The sequence below is a fragment of the Lucilia cuprina genome, chromosome 5 (genome assembly GCF_022045245.1).
Source record: "Lucilia cuprina isolate Lc7/37 chromosome 5, ASM2204524v1, whole genome shotgun sequence".
NCBI classification, from domain to species: domain Eukaryota; kingdom Metazoa; phylum Arthropoda; class Insecta; order Diptera; family Calliphoridae; genus Lucilia; species Lucilia cuprina.
Window position 1 is genome coordinate 62,398,214 of NC_060953.1, and position 23,792 is coordinate 62,422,005.

Genomic DNA, 23,792 nt, shown 5'->3' on the forward strand with positions numbered 1-23,792 from the left:
ATGAATGCAGTTTCAGTTCAAATTTTAATTACACTCATACACGTTCATACTCATGAAGAAAAAAATTTACAATTACTTCACTAGAGGAGAGTCCTTATCAGCTCTCACTGTATATATTTTGCTGTGATAAATCTATGCATGTGTATGCGTATGTGTATTTTCTTCATATTGCGGCATGATCTTGTTCAATGGCTGTGTGTACGAGTATTGTTGATAACGGTATTTTTTGTATTATAAATACATACAAACATATACAAAAACGATCATTTGAATAGCAATAAGAGAGAATTATGTCGATCGTGAAGTGTGTTTTCCCAAAACACCCACACTTGGTTTTCATAAAAAAATGAAAAAGTTAACATACGACTTGATTTAATTTGGGAGCAAATTGTTATCATATATAATCTAACATTGGTCGTTTTGAAATACTAATACATATGAACTAAATATACTAAATTTGCTTTTGATTTAAGAACGAATTGAAAAGTGTTGTGATTAAAAGGGCTTAACAACCAAATTAAATTGTCAATATTTAACAAAAAATAAGACTTTGCAAAGGGTGACAGAACGACACAGATCATTAAACATTATCAACCTATGTATTATGCACTAAGTTAGCTTATCATGTTATCAATCATTTTGGGAATGTTAATTTACGATTTAACTCCTATGGAACTTATGAACATGCTACGATTTTAAATTTATTGCTCCGCACACAGACTTTGATAGAGTTTTCCTTCTAGGAATGAGTTTAAGCCTACCAAACGAATATAACATCAGGACGTATACAGATGGTTCTAAAATGAACTGCTGTGTTGGTTCCGGTGTCTTCTGCTAAGGTGTGTAGTATCTCTCACTGTTGATAGCCAAGCGGTACAACTTTCATAAAACTGTTATACTAACACTCACACTTTCATTACCCTTATTTAGGTCCCTACTCCTTGGGAATCAAAGGAAGTCACGATATATCGAGGTTGATGGCAGTTATAACTGCACACTAGGTGTTAGATAGACATGTATTATGGCTTGGGCTCACCTTTAATAATTACTATCGCACTTTGGAAGACAGTGAAAAGGATGTGACGGTCTTTCATATTCTTAGAAAATTCCTTGACAACTAGAGCCAATGAGAACTTCACAAGGCAAATTTTAACCCGAAATATTCAGGACATATCGAACAGAACTGTAGGTATTAAGAAGTCTTACATTTTGCAATGAACTCTCTTTTAATGAATATTGTCGCATTTGCGAAGACAAGGTAAAGGAAGAGATGGTATTCTCTGCGTTTTTAACTTAATGACCTCCTGAGATTTTTAAGGCTATCAACTGGATATATTATACTGTACAATATTACATACATCTGAGAGTGGAGTGGTACTGCCAAAACGCAGTTTCTTCTTGAACTATTGGTAAAAATAGATATACAATATATCAAAAACTGTCTGGCGTTTTAAGTTGTGAAAAAATTGTAAGACCAACTTCAATCCAATTTGGGAAATGTCGGATGCAGTATTACTCTTATAAAAAAGGGAAGTTATTATCACTGCTTTCAGTTATGTATGTGTAAATGCGAGCAAATCAAAAGGCTTAAACAACTAGAGACAGGAGTTCGAGTCATAATTGATATCGTAATGTCAAAATAATTGTTTCTTTTAAATTCGATTCGTGCTTCCGATTATTTTTGTTATACTTACCGCGCACATACATTTTCATGTAATTCGACGAAAAGGCATGATTTAACAACACAAGCAAGTTAATCTCTTAAATATAAGAAGATTTTCACAAATCCAAAACAATTTTATCTATGTATGGGGGAAAATCCAATATATTGCAACAGTTGCAAAATAAAATCGGCAACAGCAATACAGCAAAATTACTTGAACAGTAGCAGCAGCATCGGGCCTCCCGACGCAAGCAAGTCGTTGTTGTAGCTGTGGTGGTAAGTAGCTATAAACAAAATAAGTACACACACATATACATCTCTGATATAGAACTCGCACTGCATACTTTCGATTATGACGTTAAACTGATCAATCAATGATCTGGCTAAATGCGGAAAGAAGGCACCAATTAAATTATGGTCATGTGCTACGATGATCTGTTTTGTCGTGTAACATAGTAGTGTTTTTGTTGTTGTTGTTGTTATTTTCATTTTTATAAGAATTTGGGCCACTTGTAAAGTAGATCAAATAATTAAAAAAAGTATCATTCATTGTTTTTTTGGTATGACGTACAAATATATGTAGATATTTGTTTGCGCGTAATTGGTATTAAACGTTAAATGTTTCAAAACAAGAGGTGTTTCTATTGTGTGTAGTAGTTCTTTGTTTTTTTTTCCAATATTTATTTATGAATGAAGAGAATATTTCCATAAATTTATGGAATTTTTACAATCATAAAAATCAACTGTTTAAAGAGGTTCTTTCCGTTTGCGTCACAACATTAACATTTAAAAGAAATCTGGTGATGTTAAGGAATTTTGTTTTTGATTAAAAAACAAATTAAAATATTTGCAAAATTTTATTATTTGATTGAAAAATAAACAAGACAAACATTTTTGAAAATCAAGTAGAAATCCTATTTATTAAAATGTTTTTTTCTTTTCACCAGCGGCGCCATTATAATTATATCAAGTTCATCATTGTCGTTGTTAAATGAAAATGCGTATTACTCCTTTGCATAAATAATTATTGTTATGTATTGTTTTAAAAAATTAACACCATAATACCCACAATAGTCTCCATATTGTCCAAATCAGATAAATATGTGGATATAGTCTTTGATTCCTTTTAATATACTAGAATGAATGTTCAAGAAATTATGCTTCGCCATGGTTAGATTAGATTAATAAGAGGAGTTATACCACATAAAATTCGATGAAACCTAGTCCACTATTGGTCCTGTTATGTTCCACTTTTGATGGCTACAACCGCAACAACCTTATGTATTAATAAATGAAGTTATTATAGTCCTATTCTTTAGAAACTAAATTTCCTGGACTTAACTTATTAAAATTTTCCATGTTCGTGAGAGATGTTATATCCGGAAAAATGTCACTCCCAAGACATTTAGAAAATTAAGGGTTCAAGAGTTTCACTGACTTCTCCTCATGCTCTACATATATCTGAATCTACGCGTCCACTTTTGTACCACAGATTTGCTTCTTATCAAGAGTCTTTCGTCATGCACACTTTAGATTCGCCCCCTTGGGATCTTTGTGGTTCTACCCACCGTCTACAATATACTTAAGATACTATACAATGGTCTAAGTTCAAGACTATAAAGTAAAGTATGGTTGCTTCTCGAAAATAGTATACACAAAGGAAAAAAATATATACACGCCTGATTCCGAATCGACACCAAATTTTTTAATAACATCCGTTGTCAAGTATATACATATACGTATGACAAATTTGGTGTCATTTTGGTACCAGGCGTGTATATTTTTAGTTTTCTCTCGGTGTATAGAAAATACTATCGTCACGACTATATAATAGACTACAGTCGAGAGTATAGACAATTCTACTGGTCTAGTAGAATATATAGAATAGGTAATGGTGGAGATTAGACTAAAGACAAAAATATCATTCATGCTGTAGAATTTAAGGATTTACATAACATGATTGGCTAAAGAATACAATCTGACGATGTAAACGCCTCAGCATACGATCGCCAAACTGAATTTTTGTATGCAAAGTACACTTTTGGTACTTTTTCGGTTTAACTATTCTATTCATATCAAAGATTCACGACATTTATAAAATGTCCTGTAAACAGTATGAATGCAATCTTATGCACACGTCTTATTGACAAAGGTAGGGAATACACACATACTAGATGAATGCCTCGTCTCTTAGAAGAACCTTAAATATGTCTCAGGAGAATCTAAATATTTTTAGGTTTTCGCTCGGTCAATTTATAAATAATAAATTAACCGGTTAAAGGATTTACAGAATATGATTGGATAATGAATGCAATCCGACGAGACATATGCCAAAGCTTACGGTCGACAAACTAGTAGTTTAGATTTTTGAAAATTTGTGTGCAAGTTAGGTTAAGTATTCAGACTGCAAAGACGCACACTTGGTTCTTGTTGGGACCTTTGTGATACCTGTAAATATAATAGAGGTGAAAGAGAGTAGGAGGTAGTTTTAGGATTGAGTCATAAAAGAGTTAGGGAATAAGTATAAAATGAAGTACTGATAATAATGAAGAATTGAGTAGAAGGGGAGGAAAAAATAGAGGTGTATGTCCTTGTGGACTAATAAATGCCTTGATTAAGCATGATTTGGTGTTCTTGAAACCAATTACTGTGCCTGATGAAGGCATTGATATAAGTCTTAGTCTGGATAGTTCTGACAAATCATCAAATAGTCGCTTTTCTAGATATTCGAATCGAGTGAAAATAGACTCATCCTCCTCTTCGTCTTGACAACTTCTACAGCAGTCGTTGTAGTCTTCTTGCATGGTTTCCAAAGTACTCGATCGGTACTATTTTTCAATTAATTTTTTCTTTGATCAGTTATATTAAAATTAACATAAACCCTTGCGTATTTATAACATATTATATAGTTTATTAATTGCTATACAGATTCGAAATATTATACAGATTTAAAATAATGGCTATTTTAGTGTTAAACTGTGTGAAACTATAAGATAGGCGCCTAAAAGGGCACCAATTTTTTATGAGCATTATGTTATACAAAATACCATACGATTAATTAATTACAAATGAAGAGCGTAGAATCAAAATAAATAAAAATATCATGCGTAATGCTTAATTAAGCACATGTTGCATGGTACTACACTGAAATATTCCAAGTTAAACGACAACAAAAGCAGAAGCAGCAAATTTTTGATAGCAATCCAAAAGCCACAGCAAGCAGACATTAGCTGCAGTTATAGCTTCCTATTAATACAAGATTATAAATCGTTATGCCTCTGCTGCAATTAATTATACACATACTGCATTCCCATGATGATGCTGCTGCGGATGATGATGATGAATGACTATCAACATAAACATTTTTAAAATGATCGCATTTACAAAATCAGATCATTGTTTTTGTATTGTTTTTTTGGTTGAAATGTTAAGGCGCGTGCCAACGCGTATTCAGGCGACTACAGTTTTTTATGTTGATAAAAAATGCGTTCATATTCTTTTTCAGAATAAAAATGAAGGGTGGCGTTTTGACAAGTTCTAGAGACTGGGATATGAATGGAAATTTCTGTTGATTGTGAATTTCATATTGTTACTTACTTATCGGTAGATCTGTTTTGTCTGCAGTGATTATAGTTCGGTAATGTACATATTTGAAATTTTATTTGGTTTCGATGAAGACAACAAGGAGTTGTGTTTGTTTTAATAACTAATGTCAATCCAATAGATTCGCATGAAACATATGAGTCCTTTTAAATCAATTCAATATACTATGGAGGAGACTATAATCGAGACTATTGAATAACTTATAATTGAGACTAAAAAATAGTCTGAGCATGTGACTATATAATGTCAAAAATATATAAAACATAATAGTTAAGATCATGTCAAACCAATAAAGCAGAATGTAGCCCATACTATAAAACAGACGGCATAGTCGAGAATTTTGATTAAATTTAAGTCGAAGCTATACAGTTGACTAAAGTTGAGACTAATGGCCAAGACTATTCCATAGTCGAGACTATTAAATAGTCTATGGACGATACTATAGAATTTAGTTTGGTCGAGTCGAAAATATAGGAAAACTATAGTGAAGACTATAATCGATACTTTTAAATAGACTGTATCCGAGAATAGATTATATCCAGGACCTTAGTATAGACAATAAATCTTCATATAATGGCTACATCTGCTTGCAGCATAGCAAGGCTTAACTTATCCGGATGTTAGAGGTCAAACACAAATAGACATGCTAAGATTTCAATTTTGAATTTTGAAGATTTCAATTTTGGACATTTATAATGTTTTTAAAGTCAGAATTTCTTTTAGAAGCTAGTGTTGTAGGGGTAACCTACCAAGTGAATATACCACCCGAATCTATGCGGATGGTTCTAAAATGAACTGCGTTGTTGGTACTGATGTCTTCTGTGAAAAAACTGGGATAAGAATCTCTCATCGTCTTCCCAATAACTGTGGTGTTTTCCAGGCTGAAATATTTGCGATAATATCTGCATGTTTATTTGACAGTCGCTAAACTCATACCACTTGCCTTTAAGTTAGACAATGCAAAAAGGATCTGTCAAGGCTGGGAGATCTGCCTGACAATTACCTCTCTTTGGGTCCCTTCTAATAGGGACTACTAAGGAAATGGACAGGACAGATCATTCCAGAACGGAATCTGCTCATGATATCTCCAACTCCGTTTCAGAAACAACTCTGTTCAATTTTATCAAAAGAGATTCTTTCATCAAAAGGCTGAAAATAGATAAAAAAAGCCAAGGCACACGTAAAAGGACCAAGTTATTATTGAAATGAGTTACGCACGAGACACCTTATAACCCGAAGTAGGCGGGATATATCGTCGTTGATAGCAGTAATAACAGGACATTGGGTACAAGGCAGAAGTGAAAGTTGGATTAGGGTCCCTTTCAATGAATACTGTGAGGAGAAACAATCTATCATCTGAATAGCCGTGAAGAAAAACAGTTTCTTTTTTGCAGTTACCCCAATCCCACCTTGAGATTTCTCACAGCTACAGACTAGATCTGAAACCATACAATACTAAATCTGACGAGTGGAATAGTCCTGTCAAAACAGAGTCCCTTCGACTAAACATGAATATTCGCTCCCGATTAAAGTCGAGTATAGAATATAGCCAATAATATAAGGACATAATATATTTGTAACTATAGAATAGACTTTAGTCGAAACTTCAATATTTTCTATTCGTTCAACATTCCAAAAGAATTTCTTTAGAAAATCAATATAAATAAAACAATTTAATTAATTTTATTGAAAAACACTTTAAATTCTTTTAAAGAATTTATGGTAAATTCTCTACATTCTATCTGAACAGATAAAGACAGCCAACATAATTTATTACAACAGTTGATTTGTCCTATTTAGATGTTTTTTTCGTAATTTATTTTGTGTGCTAAATTTTTAGCAACAAATTCCACAATTGTCAATGTACCCGTATTTTATGTTTTTTTTTGGAAAACGCAACGCAAAAATTTTTTAAATTCCGCAACAATAATGTTTCTCTTTTTTCTTCTTCTTATGACGTGAAGATTTATTTTTTGCTGAAAGAAAGTCATTGGAATACGTATTTTTAGAAATTGTTTACATTTTTTCGATTAAAATTAAAAAAACAACAACAATGTGTAAATGAAGTGATATTTAAAATTAAATATAGTATAAAAAAAAATTCAGAAATAAAGTTGAATAAATCCATTGTATATGACTATAATGAAAATGTCCACCTAATTTTAAACATACACATCATTTTCAAAACTAAGTGGGTGACTGAAAACAAAATATTTATAATTTCTCTGATATTCTTATACATCGTTGACATTTTTATTGTGTTTTAAACATTTTAATAGTCTCTAATTTGGCAATAAATAATTAAAATTATCACACGTTTATTATTCCGAATTCTTGTGAATTTAGATGTTCATTAGGGTGTTGTATTTTTGCGTTATTTTTTATTGCATTTAGAAATAGGACCGATTTTAGGGTTTTTGTATAAAAATTTTGTTATAATGAACACTGTTATTCTTCTTAGAATTAGGGTTCTATAGTTGAAACGAAAAGTCGACTATTCGACTTATTGCATTTTATGAAAAGTCGACTTTTCGACTTTCGACTTTTTGCATTTAGTTAAAAGTCGATTTTTCGACTTTCAATAAATAGTCGACTTTTCGACTTTTTCCGACTTTTTCCGACTTTTCGACTTTTTCCGACTATATTCGACTCTTCGACTTTTTCCGACTATTTTCGACTTTTTCCGATTTTTTTCGACTTTTATTTACAAAGTCGACTTTTCGACTTTTTTCATAGACGATAGTCGAGTTATCGACTTTTTTAGAACAAAATAGTCGACTTCGACTTTTCGATTTTTTTCGACAAAAAGTCGATTGTTCGATTACTCGAAAGTCGATTTATAGAACCCTAATTCTTAATTAAACAGAATGTTTTAGGTTTTTCATTTTATAAAGGAAAATTCTGAGATCTTACCAGAGATTTTCTTTACAAAAATAGTTTTTTTTATAGAAAAGTCTTCAGCACAATTGTTTTTTTATATTTTCTTTAATAAATATTCCTGATAATGAAAATATTTTTCCTTAAAAATAAAGTAATTTAAGAAAAAATCTCTGGAAACGAAATTAATTGATTCAATTAATTAAATAATCATCACATGATACAAATTATGACGACTAACGTTATTAAATTGAAATGTGTTTTTTCTAATACTTAAGGCAATTGACGTAAATTTCTTAGCAAAAGAATTTCAAATATTTATTTAAAATTACAGTTTTGTTTGGAATTTCAATTAGCCAAAATTAAAAGTGTTTTGATGAGAAAGTAAATAACATATTGAAAAATTTAAATATCATAAGATAATTAATGCATTTATAAGTTAAAAATAAATTCGAGCATTTCAAATGCCAACTATATATACATATAAACAATTTAAAGGGATATTGGAAAATCGGCTGTTTTTGGAGTTTTCTTAAACAAAGGATTACGCAAATTATGCACTTACCTGCTTCATTCCACATAGGCAATCGATATCTCTTCGTTGTCATTCTGATACCAGAGAAGTATCATCATTTGATTTATTTTTACATCAGAAATACTTCAACAATTTAAGGAAATCTGTATTTATGTTATATACATCGCACGTCGAAATTTGGGGGGTTTTGTCTTCAAGAATGTTATTATATGTGTTTCGAACCAATGGATCTTGTTCTCCTAGTATATATAAAGGTGATTCCTGACTAGCAGATTTTCTATTGTGCTCTCCGTATTCTGATATCGATAGGCACTCCACCAATTTTGGGGATTCAAAATGAGTTTGTGTATTATGGAAGCTCTGAGACTGTGCGTAGCTAAAGGCAATAAGACTTTTGCTCGACCAAATTTTCTTCTGTGTTCTCCATATAGTATTCTGATATCGATGTAATTCGTAAATCTCTTTGAAAGTTGTTGTACGTGTTTCGATCCAATCGATTTTGTTCTCCTCGTATATATGAAGTTGCTTCCTGACTGGCGTAAGATCAATCTGTGCTATATTAAGGTTGGGATGACTCCTTTGGTAAGATCTTACGATAATCTTCTATTTTGGTGATCCCATAAGTTGCCGGCTTATGTTTCGAGAATGACATTATTACATTTCAAATTGTTTATGATTGAAGTGAACATAATCTTTCAAAGGGAACCAAAATGTTTGAGTGGTTCAGAGTTGAAATTTGGGTTCCAAGATTTTGTTTAAGTTCCTTTTAAAAAAAGTGTTACCGCATACTTCGCGGTGATAACTGAAGTCAGTGAAGTTGTGGTGTTATTCTCTAGAATAACCATTCAGCAGGTAATCATTAACACACATTAGGTCTGTGAAACTTGTTAAACTTTCCTGAACTCTATGTAGTCCTCTCAAAGTTTAATTATCTTATTGTTGCGCATTTTGGAAAGCAGAACATTCTCTGCTAAGTTTAGTCTTGTGTTATCTAAGTGGTGATAGATCTCACAGGTAGGAGAGAGGTCAACGACCTGAAGATCTTCTTAATTAAATCTACGGGAATTAGAGAACTTGACTAAAAGTTGTAATATATTCTTATTGTTGGACATTTTGGATAGCAGGACATTCTACCTCTGCTAGATTACGTCTTGTGTAATATAAAGCCCTTCTCAGTAATCTGCACATTTGAAAAAATTTATACTGATGGCGAGCTGATCTTATGTGGTGTAACATTTGCATGAAGAGAACAGATTCAATGATATTCCTGAAAAGTGAGAAGAGCTATATCGATGTGAAAGAGTTTTTATCGGGTTCTTACCTGATTTCATTATATAAATAATTCGACCAATAGTCGGGTGAGGTTGCCCGAGACAGCATGTGTTGTTTGCTAATAACGCTTTGTTTATTTTTTCTCATTTTTTCTAGTTCTTTGTATAATAAATCGGACAGTTAACTTGATCACTACCATGACATTATTTTTCCTCGGTTTAAGAAAAACTTTAAGACGTCGGGTTTTGCTTGCTAGTGACGATGGTTTTATGGAAAGCTGCCCGAGACAGGTAGCTTGTGAATAACGTCTCGTTTTATTATTTTCAGTCTCTCTAATTCTTTGTATAATAACAGGAGCAGTAAGCTTGATCACTACCATGTCATTTTTCTACGTCGATTTTGAAGAGTGATTTAATTATTGAAAAAACCCTTAAGTCGTCGTGGACGCTAGTGGACACATTCACCCCTATTTTTCACGATTACATTTCCACATTCAGTCCCGCAACGTTCGAAAAATGTTCTCCATCAGTATATATTTAAGTTTAAATATGTCTACCCGGTTAAATCTTGAGTTAAAAGCATAAAATCACTCTGAGGTAAAATGAAACAACGCATACGAAGTAATGTATTAAATTAGTGCTGGGGTGAAAAGTAACGCGATAGTTGTTCCCCAACTCAGACCTGAATTACAACTAAGTTGTTATTTTAGTGGCGCGAACTTCGAATCAAAATGCTCGAATACCAATGTTGCTAAATGGAGAAAATTTCGATTCGAATTATAATGCATAATACTTAATTGTGATTATTACCAGGTTTAACCAAAGAATGAAGATTATTTTTATCAGAAAAACTCGCCCTCAATCAGCTAATTTTGTTTGCTAGTTTAAGCGCTTAATGGAAGTGGTTTACTTTTGAGCAATTCAAGAGAAATTTTCGATTCAAATTGAAATGAAGAATAGGGGCTAGGATTCTATAGTTGAAACGAAAAGTCGACTTTTTTCATTTAGTTAAAAGTCGACTTTTCGACTTTTTGCATTTTATAAATAGTCGACTTTTTCGAATTTTTTACTATTTTCACTTCTTTTGACTTTTTTACGACTATTTTTTTGCTTTTTTCGAGTTTTGCCGACTATTTTAGAGTTTTTGACTTTTTTCACACTTTTTTAAAGTTTTCGACTCTTTTTGACTTGTTTCTACAATTTTCGAGTTTTCGACTTATCGATTTTTTCGACTTTTTTCCCGACTATTTTTTGACTTTTTTTCGAGTTTTTCCGATTATTTTAGAGTTTTTGACTTTTTTTCACTTTTTTAAAATTTACGACTATTTTTGACTTGTTTCTACAATTTTTGAGTTTTCGACTTTTTTCGATTTATCGACCTTTTTCGACTTATCGACTTTTCGACTTTTATTAACAAAGTTGACTTTTTCACAGACGATAGCCGAATTATCGACTTTTTTGGAACAAAATACTCGACTTTTTTCGATAAAAAGTCGATTCTTCGATTATTCGAAAGTCGATTTATAGAACCCTAATAGGGGCCATTATATTTGCAATTGTCTTCTTTTTTATAAGACATGCATTGTTTTGATAACAAACAGTGAAGTTTTCTGTTGTTTTGTATGGCAGCACCTCGAAGTTTAATCAAAAACATCAAAGGGAATTAACATCAGAATCATTTTTATTTTAGATTAACTAATCTGATTATTAATTGGCATTTGATTGTCAACTCAAAAACCCGCTCTTAGTGTTTCGTACAATATGAGTTCTTATGGTCTGGCATAGGACATCGAAAATAACTTAACTTTAATGGGGGATATAGTTGCCGGTACTTTAAGTAAGGGAAAAACAGTTAAGTAGAACTTCATTTATTTGTAACTGGAAGTTTAAGTAAGATGCTCAGCATATTCTGAAAGATTTCACCCCTATTCTGCATTTCGATTACGTTTAAGTATTCAGTTACGCAATGATCGAAAAAAGGTACTCCAACAAAAAACTGAATCGTAAGAAAAAGAAGAAGCAATTCCATTTCGTTTCAATGCTTTACGATTGTGTGTATTCTGCATTTCAATCGTAATTACGTTTTTGTAAGTTGTTGTTTATGTGGCGGAGAGTCGAATCGATTATAAAGTTGTTACTAAAGTTGCCAAACGGAGAAAATTTCGATTCAAATTGAAATGTAGAATAGGGGCCATTGATCTAATACTTCTAATAAACACAGCAAATTAATAAGTATTTTTTTAAGTTTTTGTTTTATTTTGATTATGTATATACTTTTTTGTTGGTTTTTGTTTTAATTAACTTAAATTATTTTAAGTCCACTATACATAAAAGTGATATATTGTGTTTATAATATTTATAAATGTTTTCTTTTGTTTAATTGTTTTTTCATTTGCTTATTTTTTCAAATAATTTACTATTAGCATTCAATTAAATTTGTTTCAGATGAATGTTTGAATGTTTGTCTCGTTTTATAGTGTTAAAGTGATACGATAATAATGATGTAGTATTTTATATGAAAAGTTATGTACGTATTCATATTTTGTATTGATTTATGAATGTTTGGCGTTTGTTGGTGATGATAATTATATGCGTGGTAATTTATGTTTTTTTTTTTTTGTTTAAACTTCTAAAATAAGATGTTTGCCTTTCGAAAGCATTATTTATATATGTATATACTTTTCTTGTTAAATATTTTTCTTAAAAACATATAGTAGATGTAGTATGTACGTATGTATGTATGTATGTATGCATTTATGTATGTAGTTTGTAGGTTAGTTTAATTAATTAATTAAATTGAATATACATTATTTTATAAATAATAGTTTTTCGTTTTTATTTCATTTATATATTTATTTGTTTTATGTTTTATATCAACTTTTAAAAAACCAATGAACATAAAAAAATGCACAAAAAATCTGACTTAACAAAGTTTTTGCTCATTTTTGAAAATTACAAACTGTTAGTAGTTATTTAATATTATTATTTTTTTAATTTTAATAAATATCAACATAATACACTTTTTACCAGTGTTTAAAAGAACAAAAAAATTAAAAATCATAATTCGCGAAAATTAAAAAAAAAAATAAAATCTTGATTTTTATTTTTTCATTGTTAGCTTTTTTTTAAATATATAACACAAATAAGTTTTTGTTTTTTTTTTCTTTTCAATAGTATACCTTATATTAGCCCCTAGATTTAAAAAAGAATTATATAAAGACACCTTGTTATAAGTTTTATTGGGTTTTCATCCATGTTTTTCCATTTATCATTTAACAATAATCAGTTATTATAGTGCAACACTTTTCTTTTTTTTTGTCTCTTATGAAAGTATTCATTTTTTCTTTATTTAAAATAAAAGCGCAGGTGCCTTTAGAGTCTGTTGAAAAAATTTATTATGGAGATGTGTGTGTGTGTGGTGTGTGGTTAAGGGAGTGTTAATATTTCTATAATAATTTTATTTTTTTATAAACTTATTAGATTTGGGAAACTTGTCGGCTTCAAAGTCGGGATCCTTCTTAAGACGTTCTCGTACATTCGTGCGTACGGCATCTATACATGATGATTGCACTGCTGCATCACTAGCAATTGCACGGGCAACATCTTCGGGCGTGTGGCTTTGATTGGCGGTTGTTGATGTACCAGGATTTTGTATGGCTTTTCTTACACTGTCAGCTATAATAGCACCAATTTCTGTTGGTGGTTTTGAATTTTGTACCAGCTTTCTTCGTTTCGATGACATACCTGATATGTAAGCATCTGAAAATGGTGGCTGATCGGGAGGATTCTATGAAAGAAAAAAGAAAAAAATGATGTCAAGCTGGATATCATAAGTTTAATGATATTGTGAGAGTATACATAAGAAAATATGACTAAATCTGAAATATACGTTAAGGAAAATACTGGACATGATCTACTATATACAACTGGATGTGATCTACTACATATCTATAAATACTGCTTAGTGTTATAAAACGGGAGAAGAAGTTTGGATGTTCTTCCCTGGGAAACAACTTCCGGTTGATACAGCTGTTGCTTAGTTGAAAATCTTTGACCGATTGAGAATCGGGTCATTCCGGAGCGGAGATCCAATTGTCGTGGAAACGGAAATCTTTGTTGCTTTTGTAACAGCTTAGTTGTAACTGGATGTTCTTCCCTGGGGAAAAACTTCCGGTTGATACAGCTGTTGCTGAGTTGACAATTTTTGGACGATTGAGAATCGAATCGTTCCGGAGCGGATATGTAATTGCTGTGGGAACGGAAATCTTTGTTGTTGTAACAGGTTGATTGTAACTGGATGTTTTTCCCTGGGGAAAAAACTTCCCGTTGAAACAGCAGAACAGACATCTTTGTTGTTGTAACAGGTTGGCTATAACTGAATGTTCTTCGCTGGGGAAAAACTTCCGGTTGATACAGCTGTTGCTGAGTTGACAATCTTTGGATGATTGAGAATCGAATCGTTCCGGAGCGGAGATCTAATTGCTGTGGGAACGGAAATCTTTGTTGTTGTAACAGGTTGATTGTAACTTCCGGTTGAAACAGCTTTTGCTAAGTTGACAATCTATGGACGATTGAGAATCGGGTCGTTCCGGAGCGAAGATCTATTTGTCGTTTGAACAGATAACCTTTGTAAAACCGAATAGTTATAGCAGTGTGTATGACCAGCACAAAATTTGGAATACCTAATGAAAGGGATACCTAACAGATAGAGATATCACAGCTAAAGTTTTCTATTCTTCATCATTTTTCATCATTGTTGTCACGTTGTCACAACAGGTACTTCATTATTTTCGATATCTTTCAATTCGTAATCGATTGTTGCAGGGGTTGACAGCCCTTTCGGCTTATTCCGGTACTTAGAACCGGCTGTCGTGAAATGCAGGATCTACTGGATTAGTCCTCGTATACGGCAGGATCTACTGAATCCGTCCTCGATACTACTATGTGTTCGTACAATGTACTCGTAGAACAGAAACTCACACATTCATTCTTCAGCCGCACTATTTGTATGTAGAATAAACTTCGTGCAGAGGTATTCCCTGCCACATTCAACATAACAAGATTTAAATCAAATTTCCACAAACACTACTCCCTCCCTCAAACTCCTTCGCACAACCTACTTTCCTAATCCCAACACACTACTTCGCACAAGAAGGGGTCAGAGCTGATCTAATAAAAAAAATCGAATGCTTTATGTTCTCTTCTCTTTTGAATGTGTTTCTCTAAAATTAGGGAACTTGTTCCCAAAGCCCGTTGAACAAGAACACACCCATTTGTGGTAGAAAATTCATTTTCCAGCTGCACTGTTCGTATGTGGAATAAACGTCCTGCAGAGGTATTCCCTGTAATTTTCAACATAAGAAGATTTAAATCAAATGTCCACAAACACTACTCCCTTCCACAACCTATTTTCCTAGTTCCAACAAAATGCTTCACACAAGAAGGGGTGGTCTAATAAAAAAAATTGAATGCTTTATGTCCTCTTCTCTTTTTTCTTTTTCAGATAAGAATAGATTTGCAATCGATAATGTTTTTTTTTTCTCCAGGATAAGCTTTAAATGGCAATTAAGGACATTTCGTTTTTAATAAATATCTAAAAGAAAGAAAAAAAGCACACTCATAACGACCCCTTTTTAGTGAGATCTCAAAATTTATTAGTGCCATATGCTAGTAATCACATCTACGTAACCTTTCCTACTATTTTCGGACATATTTATCTAATCTAATAATATATTCGTAGCTAGTTGATCTATTCTGGTTCTTACTCTCAGTTTCGAAAAATTATGAGACTATAATGAAGTCTTTTAAGTTCTAACTTTTGAGGTAAATTTCTAAAGAGAATATTCATAAACAGAAAAATAAAAATAAACAAAAACTTACATCTGTTTGTCTCTGCATATCACGTGTTATAATAGGTAACCAATCGTTGGGGAAATGGCGATGCCAAGTAGCCGAACCAGGCACAACTGAGGGCAAAGGTTCATCATCAACTTCGGGCTGTGATGTGGTAGCGGCTTCAGACATTTCAACATCTGTGTCCATGGGCTGAGAAAGAAAGTAAGCGGGCGGTGAGACAAAAGTCTAACATTTATTTTAGTATTGCCTTAATGTTGCTTACAAAAGTAAATTATCGAATATAAACTTACCATTTGCACGTTATTATCATTAGTTGCTGCTGTTGTTGTATTGCGTAAAACAATAAATTGTTGAGCATCAGCTTCATCGGTAGCACTGGGTATAGTTGGGGTTAAATAAAGAGCTAAGAATTCAACAGCATCACCTTGTAAATCTAGTTGTGAATTTAAATAGATTTGTATAAAAATTTTAATTTGATTTAAAATTTTCATTGTATTTATTAAGTACTTACTAGTTTGAATTGAATTACACAATAAGCGCATTAATTGTGCCCAGAATATTTCGGCATTTGCCCGTCCAATGCAAATGTATAAAACACTGTATAAACGCATGCGAAATTGTTCACAAATTTGTTTTAGTTTCTGTTCAAATTCCTTGAGATTGACAGGATTACGTTTAAGAAGTTCAATAACTGCGGGCAATGTACTTCTTAAAATATTGAAGAGTGAATCCCTGGAATCGTATTCAGGCTTTTCATATTGTGGCAAATACAACAAGGATTCGCCAAACCACTGTATTGCACGATTAATGGCCATTGGTATGGTGTCATCGTTAATAGGCTGACCTTCGAAAATTTGTCGGTTTAAGCAGTTCATCAGTTGGGCGTGTATATTAAGCCTTTGAGTATCCTGATTTGAGCTGGCTCCAGCATCGGCTGTTGTCGAGGAGGAGGAGGCAGAGGATCCATTGGCAGATGCTGCAGCTACACCACCAAACAAATCACGCATTACCATAATCGGTGGCAATATGGGGGGACGTACCGAAACCGCTGCACCAGACGGAGGTCCAAAGTTATTTCTAATCAAACTTTGTGGATTTCTCATGGTTGAACCTACTATACGAGATGAATGAGGACGTATCCGTTGAAAAATATCATTCATAATGCGCAATGGTCGTCGTGTAACAATATGTGCTAATACATTAGAACAGTTTTGTTTTTCACAATATACAAATGAGTATGGGGGAGGGGTATGATGTGTGGATAAGGATAATAATGGTTATGGAATCAAATGCTCAACAGAGAATAAGTTCTAATGAGTTTTCATTTGTGAAAGTTACTTCATTAAGTATTTAATTGTGTTTCATTTTGTTTTTTTGAGGATTTAAGCATGAGATACCATCACCACGATAATAAACATATGTATTTTTGCAGAACACAGTCTATAGGGCAAGTAAACTACCTGTATATATACAAATTATAAACTTACCCCTAGTAGGATTATTGCGATTTGCAGGACCAGATGCTGTGGCATTATTAGATCCGTTGTCATTGTTGGCGGCATTGTTGTTGGCTGTTTCAGGTTCACGTATATGATGACTGTTACAGGGTAAAAATCTATCGAATGATGACACATTGTTACTGGGTAAGACACGACCATTCCAGCCAGTTGGCATACCCAATACAGGGATATTACCAAAGTGTACTTGGGGACGTGATGTTGAACGTGTTTGGGTAGATGTTGTTGGTAAAGTGGCTGTCGTAACACGTGCAGGATTTGCTGTTGAAGATGAGGAGGAAGAAGATGAATTTGTTGTAGTATTAGTGTTTGTATTATCATTTGTTGTGGTTGTTGCATTGCTATCATTATTATTCAAAGTTGTACTGGTTGCTTGAGAAGCTTGGGTGCCACCGCCACTACCACCACTACTACTATTATTACTTGCGCTAACACCAATGGGCACATCAATGGACACAACATTGGGAGTATTGATATGAACATGAAACTCGGTATCAAATGGCGCTGCACTAACTACATCTTGTAATAAACGTGCTACTTGGCGTTGGAAATTGCCTGCGTTTAAATCGTTATCAATAGAGAAAGAGAGAGTAAGTACAAACAATTAATTTAACAAAATTTGTAAACATTTGTTCATCATTTTTTTTTTATATAAACAAAAATTATGTTTGTTTTTTGGTTATTTCAAGAAAACTTTAAATTTTGGTGGCATTTCAAGGAGAGTATATTTATATGGTTAATTAGGTTATTCTCAATAAAAACACTAAGCATAACATTGTGCCCATTTAAAAATATAGGTTTAGGAGTTTAGGCTTAGGAACTTGTTTTTGTTAAATTGAACAAAATAAGTTTCAGCCAAGCACACGTGTCTACTTTGTGGTTAAAGGTTATTCCTTAAATTTTTATTGTGAATATGTTAAATAAAACAAATGACGTTTTAATCAAATTAATTTCAATTATTAGTTGATGAATTTCCTATAAATTAGAGGCCAGATTAGATAATGTGGGAAATGGAAATTTCAAATTCAAAGAGATATATAACTTTAGAAAGGAGAGTGTTAGCTATAGATTTCTTTTTTGTTGTAATATCTTAAAATGTAATTTCTTGTTAGATTATTGTAAATGAAATCCCCTATCTACCTATATATCTAACTATCTATCTATCTATCTATCTATCCATCTATCTATCTATCTATCTATCTATCTATCTATCTATCTATCTATCTATCTATCTATCTATCTATCTATCTATCTATCTATCTATCTATCTATCTATCTATCTATCTATCTATCTATCTATCTATCTATCTATCTATCTATCTATCTATCTATCTATCTATCTATCCATCTATCTATCTATCTATTTTTTGTGTCGTTATACGTTTTCCTGCAAGGGTACAATGATAAAATGTCAATTCATATTTTTTGGAAGGCGTGCTTAAATTTGTGACCACAATAGAACTATTAAACTATGAACGTTTGCCAAGGCAGTGGTTATTGAATATTGCTTTATTTTATGAATTTTAAAACATGTTAAAAAGGCAATCTAAAAGTGTAGCAATTTTTTAAGTTTAAAAATAAACAAAACTATCAAACAAATTCGAAAAAAAAAACATAAATAGAACATACGCTCTAAATACATGGCACGGCTAGGTTGTAGTATAATTTCAAGGGTACCACCACCTCCTGGTGCTAGTACTATTTGTTGGGTCAGCAAGTTATTGTACATACAAACAAAAAATTACAACTACTTGTTCAAAATAAAATGTAAAATAAAAAAAAATCACAACAGAAAATAAACTTACCTCTAGGTCTACCGGCAGCGGCATTATTATTAGAAGCATTTGCATTATCATTTGTGGGAGGAGTACCAAAATTAATTGTTGGACGCCAAATAACCGGATCATCAATGGGATCATCAACTGTGTTGTTTGCATCATTTGATGAAGTTGTTGAAGAACCAGTCACAGTATTACTGCTATTAGTTGTGGTAGTTGCTGCAGTTGAGGCAGCTGTATTTGAATTCGTTGTGTTACGCGCTTGTTGTTGACGAAATTCTTCTGGTGTTAGTATAGCTGGTGTTAGGAAATTATTGGAAGTAACGTAACCGCTTTGTTCAACTAAAATGGGGCGACAAGTTAAATATCTGGGTGCGCCCTGAGAAACATCCAACATTAAATCAGAAATAGCATGTTGAGCATGAGACATATAATGGAATGCTTCTGAAACACGATCAAACAAACGTTGGGCATTTTCACGACCAGTAGTGTCCTACGAAAAAAGTATATTTTACAGTGTACTGAACATATGTATAAGAAAAAAAATAAACTTACATCTTCCTCAAAGATGGGTTCGTTTTGTAATAAATCATAGTATTGTTCTATAAAAGGATTAAGACGATTTTGAACATTGCGCATTTGTTCAATAACACCAGCCAATACCGGAGTACCAGTACGACGTCTAGAATTATCACCACCATCGTCATTATTACCGGCGGCGGCAGCTGCATTATCATTGTTATTACCAGTGGCAGTTACTGCTGCAGTTGGTGTTGCTGTTGTTGAATTGTTATCACTCTGTTCATTAGTCGGTGTATCCTCATCATCATCGATAACATCTTCTATAACAACTGAGGCCGCGGCTGTAGGAGCATTATCTGCCTCAGTGTTAGCAGTTTCAGTATCTGTAGCTGGCGCTTCTGCCGTTCCCCCTACAGCCGCTACTGCAGCTGCATTTGCCTCATTTTCATTCGAACTAAAAACAGTTGGCAATTGTACTAATGTAACATTAGTATTGCCACTACGCCTTAAAGCAGCCTGTACAGCACCCTGTACCATTTCAACAATTTGTTGACTTTGTGGTATATCCGATGTAATGCCCACTTCGACAACTGTAGATTCCATAGTCCAACGTCCACGTGCCAAAATATCAAGGGATTGATTGTTTAAACCCTAGATATTGAATGTTTGAAGAAATGTTAAGATTTTTAAACCTAATGAAAATTTATGTAAATTTATTTACCCTGGATGGATCTTCTAAATATGCGGCAATATTATTAGCACATTCCAACATATGACGAGCCACAGTTATACGATTCATACAAAATGACGAGGAAGCAGCAAATGGATTTACAGGAGCTTGGCCATTTGTCTGAAAAGTTAAAAAAAAATCGAATTTTAAGAAAACAGACTAAGAACATATTATCTTATTCAAAAAGTATATTTATTTCAGACGCCTATCCATGGATCTATCTATCTATCTATGTATCTATGTATCTATGTATCTATGTATCTATGTATCTATCTATCTATCTATCTATCTATCTATCTATCTATCTATCTATCTATCTATGTATCTATCTATCTATCTATCTATCTATCTATCTATCTATCTATCTATCTATCTATCTATCTATCTATCTATCTATCTATCTATCTATCTATCTATCTATCTATCTATCTATCTATCTATCTATCTATCTATCTATCTATCTATCTATCTAGCTGTCTTGATAATATGCAGATAATACAAATTTAACTGAAAAATTATACTTTTTAAAGCTGCCTTCAATATAAAAAACTTACATTGGCGTTCATGGGAAAAGCCATAGTACCCACAACCATTCCATCTAAAGCTCTAAACAAGGGTGAATTACGCATATTAGGTCTGGTGCGATTACGACGTTCATTTCTGGCATCACTACCAGAACCTGATGAGTCAGTAGCTGGAAGACGCTGAGAGGGCGGTGGCCTTTCGGCAACATGCACCACCTTGCCATCAACATCTGGAACAATAAGTTATTTTTTATGAAATTATTTTAACTTATTTCACCATATTAAATTAATTACCATATTCTTTAAGTTGTTTATCATCGACCATAACACGTCCACAATAAATAATACGCTGCTGATCAGCGGCAATATTTGTCTTTTCTGCCACCTTATCTTTGAATTCACGCACCGTAATCTGAATTTTAATGAAGAAAGTAATAGATATAATCCAAATTTTAGCAAAATATAATTGAATTTTCCTTAATTAAAGAAATTTCTTGCATTTTACTAACCTCATTATCGATGCTAAACTCATGGGTTTGAGCATCTAAAGTTTTCACTTTTATATTTATAAGCATTTTTGTCGTTTAATTTTCCTCTGTCTCTAACAAAATGTACAATTTTACAAAATATTTGCAATCAAAGTTAACAGGAAAAGCAATCTGTAATCAATAATGTTTAATTTCTTTTGAATTCTTTTTCTATTTTTTGTTAATAAATCACTGGAAATTTTTCATCAAACTATTTGCAAACCGTAATATAGTAAAATGTTTGCAAAAAAAGTTTTTCACAATTTCTTTTATTTCTTATTTTTTCTTCACAAAACGACCACACAAAAACACACACACACGTACAAAAGAGAAATAAATGACGTTTTTCTTTGACAGCTGATTTGTCAAACCGAAATCAACCGCTGTATATTGTTCACAAAAATTGCAATATCTCTATCACTCTCTATTCGAAATGCCGTTGCTCTTTACTCACATTTGTAGATTAAAATAAAAGTCTGATGCAAATGTGTGACCACTTTAGAATTTTGATGAAAAATCCAATTAAATTTAATTTTTATCGACAAATTTTTTATTATTCACAATTACTGCCAATAGTTTGACACTTTTTTAACACTAAATTTTTGGTTTTTACCCTAAATATATTTATATTAGCACTTTTATTCTGGTACGTTCTACACCTGGCTGAAAAAATGACAATTTATAACAAAATACGGCTTGTCAAATGTATTTGTCAAATTTTGACATAAAAAAGAATACGCCGTTGTTTACCAGGGTTGTATAAAGTAGTATCTAATATGAATGACCGTTAGTTTCAAAATATATTTATGTAACGGAATAACAATTTAAATACAGTAAAGAATAGGTTAGAAGACTAGGTCACTATAGGGCCTGCTGTGTGCTTCTTTTCAATAATAGATAGATAGTTAGATAGATAGATAGATAGATAGATAGATAGATAGATAGATAGATAGATAGATAGATAGATAGATAGATAGATAGATAGATAGATAGATAGATAGATAGATAGATAGATAGATAGATTGATAGATAGGTAGATAGGTAGATAGATAGATAGATAGATAGATAGATAGATAGATAGATAGATAGATAGATAGATAGATAGATAGATAGATAGATAGATAGATAGATAGATAGATAGATAGATAGATAGATAGATAGATAGATAGATAGATAGATAGATATATAGATAGATAGATAGATAGATAGATAGATAGATAGATAGATAGATAGATAGATAGATAGATAGATAGATAGATAGATAGATAGATAGATAGATAGATAGATAGATAGATAGATAGATAGATAGATAGATAGATAGTTAGATAGATAGATAGATATATAGATAGACTGATTGATTGCTTGATTGATTGATAAATATAATGATATAATGAATAAGAAAATAAATTTGTAATATATTATCTATCCAAATAGTCATGTTACTATGTATTCAAATTGAATTTCAGTTCCAATTTTAAGTTTAAACAATAATGTAGTTAGACGAGACAACAAACAATAGACAACAAATCTATATTATAAATTCAACAAACAAACTAATACATTTACTTAACAAATACACTCCATATTTGGATAAAAATAAAAGGACCCTTATGACGTCAGCAAAAGGAACAGAATGCAGTTTAGTAATGCCTCAAGGAAAATTGGTTTAAGTTAAAAATCAACAAAAGGACATTATAAAAGACACACTCATACATGGAAACATGCAATCTTTAGGATACCTTGTAAATATGTATACATGTATGCAAATGTTGTATTGTTTGTTTGTGTATTTGATAAGTAAAGAAGACAAATGTCAAAACTGATTGCAAACCAATCTTCAAACATATTTACTTCAAAACAAATGCGGGTCGTAAGCAAATATCTACATACCCACCCATATTACTAACATAACATTTGTAAACATTCATATCAAATTGCATTAAAGTTTTAAAAGACAATTTTAAATTAGTTTTAGGGGTCTTTTAGTCATCTTTAATTCGGACTGACTTTGCATTTCTTTGTCTTGTTGTTGGCAGATATAGTGCAATGACATTTGTTAAAACTTTGTGTCATTTGTAGTAATCAGCTTCATTAGTTGTGCCTGTTTTGATGACGCTGACAACTAGAAGAAAAATAAACCATAGCTTTCGCGTCAGCAGTATAAGTAAATTGAAATCTAGGGGAAAATACTGTTCTACAGTGTATATATTTAAATGTATGCATAATATTAGGGTGGTTTGAAATTTCGAATTCTAACATTCTTCTTCTTCAATTTCCAAGATACCAGATTGGTATTCAATTACATCTGGGATAAACATTTGCGTTATTTAAATAATTATAATATTATCTGATTTAATTTAAAATTTAAATGATGCAAGGTAAGTTTTAT

At 32.1% G+C, this 23,792-nt stretch overlaps 1 protein-coding gene across 7 annotated transcripts; it reads right to left on the reverse strand.

Moving 5' to 3' along the window:
* Positions 1-13,012: 13,012 nt before the first annotated feature.
* On the reverse strand, positions 13,013-22,099 carry LOC111684829 (large proline-rich protein bag6). 7 transcript variants are annotated; one of them, XM_023447037.2, is made up of 13 exons: positions 22,017-22,099; positions 21,386-21,535; positions 21,171-21,288; positions 20,907-21,106; positions 20,344-20,472; positions 19,656-20,273; positions 19,128-19,593; positions 18,952-19,020; positions 17,293-17,877; positions 16,317-16,997; positions 16,096-16,238; positions 15,830-16,030; positions 13,013-13,736 (listed from the first exon to the last, which is right to left on the reverse strand). In XM_023447037.2, exons 2-13 carry the CDS (start codon positions 21,449-21,451, stop codon positions 13,407-13,409), a joined length of 3,606 nt encoding a protein of 1,201 aa, XP_023302805.2. In that variant the 5' UTR covers positions 21,452-21,535; positions 22,017-22,099; the 3' UTR covers positions 13,013-13,406. The 7 variants fall into 7 exon arrangements, with proteins under 7 accessions (XP_023302805.2, XP_023302804.2, XP_023302810.2 ...); XM_023447036.2 differs by lacking the exon at positions 22,017-22,099 and adding an exon at positions 21,858-22,010; XM_023447042.2 differs by lacking the exon at positions 22,017-22,099 and having other exon boundaries at positions 16,317-16,916; positions 21,386-21,840.
* Between the last annotated feature and the right edge of the window lie 1,693 nt (positions 22,100-23,792).